This window comes from Gossypium hirsutum, chromosome D01, assembly GCF_007990345.1.
Source record: "Gossypium hirsutum isolate 1008001.06 chromosome D01, Gossypium_hirsutum_v2.1, whole genome shotgun sequence".
NCBI lineage: Eukaryota > Viridiplantae > Streptophyta > Magnoliopsida > Malvales > Malvaceae > Gossypium > Gossypium hirsutum.
The window spans coordinates 32,798,933-32,807,642 of record NC_053437.1 but is presented as its reverse complement, the minus strand read 5'-3'; the positions used below and the strand labels follow the sequence as shown (position 1 = coordinate 32,807,642).

General features: G+C 34.3%; 1 protein-coding gene across 1 annotated transcript; it reads left to right on the top strand.

Moving 5' to 3' along the window:
* The first annotated feature begins 1,340 nt into the window (after window positions 1-1,340).
* LOC107949460 (transcription initiation factor TFIID subunit 12) lies at window positions 1,341-6,394 on the top strand. Its single transcript, XM_016884113.2, has 9 exons — window positions 1,341-2,016; window positions 2,108-2,263; window positions 2,842-3,333; window positions 3,895-3,969; window positions 4,545-4,623; window positions 4,724-4,788; window positions 4,897-4,932; window positions 5,104-5,296; window positions 6,017-6,394. Exons 1-8 carry the CDS (start codon window positions 1,513-1,515, stop codon window positions 5,263-5,265), a joined length of 1,569 nt encoding a protein of 522 aa, XP_016739602.2. The 5' UTR covers window positions 1,341-1,512; the 3' UTR covers window positions 5,266-5,296; window positions 6,017-6,394.
* The last annotated feature ends 2,316 nt before the right edge of the window (window positions 6,395-8,710 follow it).

The following is an 8,710-nucleotide window of genomic DNA, read 5'->3' as shown; positions in this document are numbered from 1 at the left end:
TACTTTTCTAGGTCAGATTTACCACCACTGACAGGCACAAATCCTTGACGTGCCCGTACTTACTGTAAAAAAACATATTGTTGAAGCGCCTCATATTCCACTCATTAGACGATGCCGTCGACCATAACCTGAGAAAGAAAATGCTTGTCAATGTTAATAAACATAGCCAGACGAGCGAACTGGCCTCTGGTTCTGCTATCAGTTTAAAAAATCCAGTTTTGCCACTTTTTCGACTAGCCCCCTGATGACCTCTATGTCTTCGATTTATATATAAATCTCGAGAGTTTCGATAGCCGGGTCCAAGCCATCACCACGCTGGGATATGGCTACGATGAAGTAAAATCTTTAGTCCAAGGTTGAACAGTAAGGTACTGGCCGTAAATGATCCATGGTCCCTGAGTCAATACTCGATTATAATCTTTATTGTTCTGAAACCTAACAAAAAAATAATTGTTTTCTATGTCCATGAGATGGAATGGTTTTGTAGGTTTCCATAGGCTGCTTATTTGATTATGAAGAGTGTTATAGCCAATGCTTCGCCCTAAAAGCTTGAGTACGACCGTCAATTCCATCTCTTTGAAGAGAATTTCTTAAATACTGTCCGAGAAGACAATTGCTGGAATCCCATTGACCATGGTCGTACTCACATCACCTTCTAACAACTCAAAATCACTTTCACTTCCCTCGCTAGGGTCATTACAAGCCATACCAAAAATGACTGCTCCTCCCCCTAAAAGCTTGTCCTTCCAAGACAAATTCGGGATTAGATAAGAGTCCACAACCATAGTAGCAACCTCTCCATCGATTCCTTCCTTAATCTCACTTTCTTAGTGTTCCGATCCCCATCAGATCTAGAATCACTAGCACCTCCGTTATCAGAATTTTGCATATTTTAAGAGCTTTTTTCTTTGACCATTCTTTATGCTTCCTTGTCAATCAACTTTTTAAAACCGTTGATAAATTTTTACTTTAACCCTTAATAAAACGGTCGAAAGAAAATTTATAAATGATCCAAATGAGAATATTTAAGGAATTAATAATATTAATTAAAACATTTAGTAGTATCTAAAATGATGATACCTATTTTGATGCATTAAGTGTATTAAGCAAGGGAGATTAGATGCAGAATGGTGAGATTTTGTTTAAATGATGATAGTTTAATGAACTGGAAAATAAATCCAATAAAAACAGATTACAATTATCCAATTTAATACAGATAATAAATAAATTTGAAGATTACAACTATCCAATCCCCATAGAAAGTTTGCAGATATTATAAGCAATATTTATAACTCCTTTCCTTATATTTAGTGCAAACATTTTCATTCAAACCCCGAAACAAAGAAATAGGATTAAATTGACAAATTTATAAAATTAAGATCTAAATTTGTAGTTTATCCAATAGCTTATTTTAATGTGTGTTTTAAAAGTTCAGAGAGGAAAAAGAGAGCTCGTCTACAGTTGATAAACCAACTAAACTTCCTCTTCAATCCTTCCATCCTTGCACTCCTGATGGACCAACAGCAACCACCGCCGCCAACCCCTAATGCTCCTCCTCCTTCCTCCGCCGTCGACCCACCTCCGCAACCACAGCCGCAGCCACAAATTCAACAACAAACAACGCCAACGCCCCCGTCCTCAACATCCTCTACCGCAATCCCTAACCCTAACCCCAACCCTATCCCGAAACCCTTACCTTCCGCCATACCACCACCGAAACAGCCGCCGCAGCCTAAACCAGCTCTCCCCTCTCATCAGCCAAGATCCGCCGCTGCATTCTCGAGGCCATGGCAACAGCACTCTGCCCAGTTCACTCATTTCTCTTCCTCTTCTCCTTCCGCCTCATCGTCTCCTTCCCCTTCACTTTCCTCTCAGCCGCGAGGCAGCATTGCCCTCGGTGTTCCTTCGTCCCATTCTGGCCCCTCGCCTCCTTCTCCTTCACCTCCGCAATCCACTCCGTTTACCGGTTCCTTTGGCCATTCCTTCGGTGGAACCTCTAGTTCCAATGTTTCCCAGGTTGGATTTTAAGCTTGTGGGTTATTTTCACTCACGATTTTGAGCTTTTGATGCTGAAATTTCCTCTTCTTGTGATATTTCTTTTTCATAGGCAAGGCCAATGATGCGAGGAATAGGGATGGGATCATCAGTTGGTTCAAGTTCACAAATGAGACCAGGTGGGATTTCTGCTCAGCATCAACAAAGGCCTTTGCAATCATCTCTTAGACCAACATCTTCACCAACTAGCCAGTCCCCTTCTACCCAAGTTAGTATTATTTTTAAGGATTAATGTATATTATTTCTTTTTATTAATTTAAATGACATTGATTTTTTGTCAATAATGTTCTAATAATGCTAAAAAATGTTAGTTGAATTTAAATGGTCGCAGTAATAACAGTTTTAGCATATTTTAATAGAGTTCTTAATAATGTTTTAGATTTTTAAGGCTGCTTAGAACTGTTGGTTGAATCTAGAAAATACTAATCCTTTCTCCCTGACTTGTATTATTATTTTTAATCTTAATTTGAATATAGTATTGGTAGGTTGAAGTAAGCTGCTTTAAGGAGTTCGTCAAGAGAGCTAAGGTGTTATTATCTACTATATAACACATTGTGGTTGCCAACAACCTCTTGGCTTCATAGCCAGATTCTTGTATTGTGTGGCATGAGACCTAGGGTTCGATCCTTAGCATACCAATCCCCATTCTCCTATCATCGAATGTGAAAGAAAAGAACACATTATTGTCATCATGATTATAAATGTTGGGTGAATTTGTGTTTGATGCCTTTCCTTGAATATTATGTGACCTTTTTTTTCCTTGTTTTCTTTTTCATTTTTTTGTAGAATTTCCAAGGGCATGGCCTTATGAGAGTGTCAGCGGTTGGTTCCTCTTCTTCAACACCAAGTACTCTACAAACTCCACAATCCCCTAATCAGCCGTGGCTATCATCTGGAGCGCAAGGGAAGCCACCTTTGCCACCCCCTTGGCATAGACCACAGCTGAGGGCACATATACCCCAGCAACATCATTCGTTGCAAACAGTTTCACAACAGCAGCATGTATCATCTCCACAGGTGCCACCGCAAAATATATCATCGATTCAGCAGCAGGAACATTTTGAGCAACAGTTTTCGCAATCAAGGGCCTCACAATCTCTACCTCATCAACAACAAGATTCCAGATCCCAGGGCTCTGCAAATCAAAAGCCTTCTTCTCTCGCAATGGTACAACCAAGCACAGTCCAGGTGACCCAAAACAAAGCAGCAATTACAGAAAGTGATGATTCTGGTGGTCGGATTCTTAGCAAAAGAAGCATCCATGATATAGTTAACCAGGTGAACTATTCTAGACTAGCTTACATTTAGGATTTTAGGATTATACCTCTGGATCTTACTTTTCTCCACTTATTCTACGTTTATCTACCAAATCTGTACCTTTTATGAAAATATCTAGTATCTTATGCCATATAAGGAAATGATTAAAATTCTCTAAAGCTGTATATGTACAGTATGTAAAAGGTTAATAGTATTGAGCAAATTCCTCCTCCACATTTCATACCGTTAGTGTCTCTAAATGGCCTTCCATTTTTTGGTTTATATTCAAGGGTATTGTGTTATTCCATTTCAGTGGTTGTATGTTAGTCACCAATATAACTTTTATGATCATCAACAAGATTCTAGTGACACAGGGATGTTCAGCCTTTAAGTTTTGGTGAATGTAATTTTAGAATACACATTTTCTCAAGGAGTTCATTGAATGATTTTTACAAGATGGGTCTTTTCAATTTGCATTTCCTCATACCCTGACTACTATGTATTTCTATTGTGGTTTTTGTAGAATTCTTATGGAGTTTCCATGATTCTGTATCTTCAAATATGACATTATATTTTGTACAGATTGATCCATCTGAGAAATTGGATCCTGAAGTTGAAGATATTCTTGTGGATATTGCTGAAGACTTTGTGGATTCTGTAAGCTGTTGAACATTTTTTCGAAGAATTCGTTATACATACATTTTGAATTGGGCAGATTCCAAAATACTTAAGGGCTCTTCAACTGTAGTTTTTATTTCTCTTAGATTAAGCCTATTTTGCTTTATGCGAAAACAATGAAGTATGGCTTATGGATTTAAAATATTTTTAACAATGTAAATTATGAACTCGATCTAAATAAATTTTTTTCTTGTCCTTTTATGATTTGTTGTGCCAAATAGGTTGATCAGCTAATAAAAAGGTGAAAAATGGACCTTGATGAATCTTGTGGAAAGTTTTTGAAATCTTAATGAAAATAAGCTTAATTCCACATTATATTCCTGGCTTTCTCTTTCCGAACTTAGTATGAAGAGTTCAATTTTATGTTATATAGGACCTTATATTTCCTTGATTAATTAGGATATTTGATTTTCTGTCTGTTGTTGTGTTGTTTTTCACTGCATTTATGTGGGTATGCCACTTAATAGTTAATATGGTACTTTGTGCTTTATAATATAAACTTTTCAATATCTGATATAAACATTATGCTATCCTTTTCTTTTCCTTCTAAATAGATCACAACATTTGGTTGCTCACTGGCCAAGCATAGAAAGTCAGATACATTGGAAGCAAAAGACATTCTCCTACATCTTGGTTAGTTATTATGTAAAATTACCCTCTTTAGTTTCTCATTCTTATTTAAAAACATCTAGTACTGTAACTTATATTACTTTTTTTTTATGGCTTGATACAGAGAGAAATTGGAATTTGACTCTTCCAGGATTTAGTGGTGATGAGATTAAGACTTACAAAAAACCGGTAAATTATTTTCTTTTGTCCATAGGAGGGTGATGTTAGATGCACATTTGTTCTTTATAGATTGAGATTTATGACTTTTCAAAATTTGTGGCTTTGTGTGTATCGCAGATTACAAATGAGGTTCACAAAGAGCGGCTTGCAGTGGTAAATTTTTGCTCCAGTATATTTTGCATTTCATAACATATGAACTAATTAAGATGTTTATGTTTTCCCTTTTACATTTATGTATGAGGAGAGATAGTATTCCCTTGATGTTATGGTAAGCTATTTTCTTCTTGTAAATTTATGTATCTGGTGTCTGTTTCTCTTTGGCAGATAAAGAAATCAATCTTAGCGAGAGAGGCAGCCAATGCTAAGCACATCATTGGACAAACTGCTGTAAACACAAAGGGTAACGTTGGAAAAGCGGCTGCTAATATCTGGGTTCTCCAAATGTTAAAATACGAGAAGTATCATGAGGCTCTATTTTTTTTTTGACAACATTTCTCTCTCAGAATCCTTTTAGAAGGTATGCCAGTTATCATGCGAGCATATGTAACTAATATTCATATACTCAGCATCAGCATTTATTTAATTGAACAGTCAAATGGTGCTCAAATTAGGCCTCTAACTATGCTAAAACCAAGGATAAAAAACTGTTGGTAGATTCTGTTTCAGCAATTGAACAAGATTTCTTGTGTGCTCCTATTTGTTCACTTGTTTATAGTTTGTTTTAAGTCACATGTGCAACCTTTGTTTTTCTTTGCGTGTAATGTAATGAACCCCTCTTATCTTGCTATCCGAGAAGATTGGAATTGAAATCCTGGTCGTATTCTATTAAAAAGGAGAGATGAACACCTCTGCAATCAGCATTTATTTAATTGAACACTCGAATGGTTCTTGACCTAGGCCTCTAATGATTGTTAGCTATAGTAAAAACCATGAATAGAAAACTGTTGGCGCATTGTTTTACCAATTCAACAAAATTTAATCCTTGTGCACCTATTTATTCACTTGTTTATAATTCTTTTTAGGTCACAAATGTGCAACCTGCGTTTTTCTTTTCAAATAATGTAGTGAGCTCGTCTTATCTTGCTCTCTGAGATGACTGATGTTTTATTAAAAGAGAGATAAACCCAGCATGGAGTGTCATACTCCATGATCTGTGTGCTGGCTGCTGTGCATAATTCAAAGGTTTCTTTTAAAGGTATCCTTTTTGTTGATGTCCATATTTGCTCATTCTATGCAGGGATCGGTTGCCTGAGAAGCATTATCGTCGATGGGAAGAACAAACCAAACTTTTTCCCCTCCTACATTGAACAACAATTTAATGATGCTCTTATTGCGCTTTGCTGAAAATACTATGAAAAAACCTTGGTATTGAAATCCCGCTCTTGAATCCAGGTTCTTGAATTTTGTCGATAAAAACTAACCTCAATTGCTAGCAACAGTTGGATGTAATGGTTGTATAGATCTTTCTCCCAGTCACACCATGTCTGTATCAGGGTTGGTGTTGTAGTTGCTAAATTTTCTGTCTCCTTCCTTTTCTCCCAAAATTTTGTGGAGATATCTCCATAAAAAATGTCTTAACTCTTCTTGCTTCAATCTGATCGCTTATCATTCACCATTACTCTGTCCAATTATGTAGCCAGAAATCCTTACTGTTGATGATGAGTCCAAGTGAAAGCAGGCATGATCCTAGATTAGACTCCAATCCAGATAAACACTCTCGAAACTCCATGATATCGCCTGTCATATTGTAGTGAAACTCTGCTGCTAGCATCGATGGGCTTTTTTATGTTGCATGTCCTGAAGACGATCCTATAACCTCCATTTCTTATATATATATATTTAAAATGTATAAAAGTATTAAATAAAATTTTGGTTGATTGCTAAATTAAGATTTTATTAATGTAGTTGGCTTGTTTGAAAATCTAACATATGCATAATTTTTATATAATTTTAAATAAATATTAAAATACTCTTTAATAATATAATTTATTTTACATATGAAAGTATATATTAGTAATTTTTCTAATCAAGTTGGTGTCTAGTTGATTTAACAAGGGGCTTAAATAATAGTATAAATAATAATATATTGTTTAAATTAAATTATACAATTTGTATAATGTTATAAAAAAAGCAAATTGTATTTCCCAATTAGTGAACGGTATTTTACTCATACCATACATGATTCATTTTGGTAGGCCTTCAATTTTGTGGAGTAATATAAAACTAAATTTCTCTTTGTACAAATTAAACTTACATGCTTGCTTCTAAATTTAAAAGTTAAGAATCAAAGTATCAATAAATAAATATGTTAAAAGATAAATTTGTTTATTTTATAAATACCCATTTAATCTGATTGAATTAAAAACAGTAACTAATTCCATCATTATAAAAAAATTAAAAAGTCTAATATATATAAGATAATTATTTGAAACTTTTAAGTAGACAAATGAGATTTAACTTTACCATAGTATATTTAAAAAGTTACATATACTATGGCTAATAGCTGAATTTGAAGCAAAATGAAAATTTTAATTTGTTGGACGAGTTATATGAATATCGTAATCTACTCATGAGTCCAAAGAATCCTTTACTGTTAGTTTAAATGATGTTAATTAACAAAACAAATTGTATCTGTTTGCCTTCCATTTACTTTGCTTTTTTAGGTAAATAATACCAAAAAAATGGTTTATAAGATTTTCTCAATACATCATGTTTTTGTTCATATTAAAGAGTAACAATGATTAACAACATTTAAGGAAAAATTGGTGAATAGCTTTTCTTTTATAAATAAGGTTAATATATACACATACAAAAAAAAACATAGAATTAACATACAAAATTTTAAAAACCAGAATTATCAATCTATCTACCTATATTTAGTTAACAAATATAATAAATTCATGTTTTCTATGTATTTCTCATTTTTTTTTTGAAATCATCATGCAACTAAATTAAATTATAGTGATCCAGTTGATCATTATTATTTCTTCTCCCCTCATTTTTTCAAATGTAACTAATCACAAATTATAATTGTAATGTTTTTTTTAGTTACAAAAGGAAGCTGAACTATAACATTAATCGATAATAATAGATTAGTTACTCAACATTACATCTTGCACCACCAAAGGTGGTTGTGAGAGAATAAAAACTTGTTGTATATAGCATCAGCAGCTCCTCCCTAACTCATAAAAAGGAGGATAATATGTTTCGGCGCACTCAAACTACATCTTCGTATTATATAATACTCATATTGTTAAGTATGACTCCTATTTTCAATCAAATTTGAGAAATAATCTTTTAGTTAAACTTTGTTTATTTGTTTCAGTCAAACTGATTGTTTAGATTATTTTATTATTATTTGACAATGATACTTTAGGCCTTTACAATAAACCATGAGATTAGAACTCATAACACATTTAGGATTTGTGTTTAGGTTTTGAGAGTTCTTTGTTTTCGGGGTTTAGTTTTTATCTCCATCTTTTGTACTCTTCTTTCTTTGCCATTATAGTAAAATTATCTTTGCCCGTGGTTTTTATCCTCTTTGGAGGGGTTTTTCCACGTTAAATTTGTGTGTTCAATTTCTCAATTTATTCCTCTATTTTTGTTACTTGTTGCTTTAATCTGAACGATCCCTAACAAGTGGTATCAGAGCTAGTTCAAAGATCAGCCCATTCAGATATGACAACAACAAGGTTTGCAATTGAGAAGTTCGATGGTGAAACAAATTTCAATCTGTGGCAAGTTCAGATGATGTCAATTCTAGTTCAATCCGGTTTGAAAAAGGTTGTTACCGGGAAAAAGCCTGAGAATCTAAATAAAACAGAATGGGAAGAGCTTGATAAAAAGGCCTTGTCTGTAATCCAGTTGTGCCTCGCGAATACGATATTGCAGGAGGTATTGATGGAGAAGACCTCATCCCTTGTGGAAAAGG

Excerpts from the sequence above, each read along its gene's own strand:
- LOC107949460 (XM_016884113.2), top strand. The coding sequence starts at position 1,513 with ATGGACCAACAGCAACCACCGCCGCCAACCCCTAATGCTCCTCCTCCT. Across the intron at positions 2,017-2,107 it reads CTAGTTCCAATGTTTCCCAG|GCAAGGCCAATGATGCGAGG; the intron begins GTTGGATTTTAA and ends TCTTTTTCATAG. Across the intron at positions 4,624-4,723 it reads AGACATTCTCCTACATCTTG|AGAGAAATTGGAATTTGACT; the intron begins GTTAGTTATTAT and ends GGCTTGATACAG.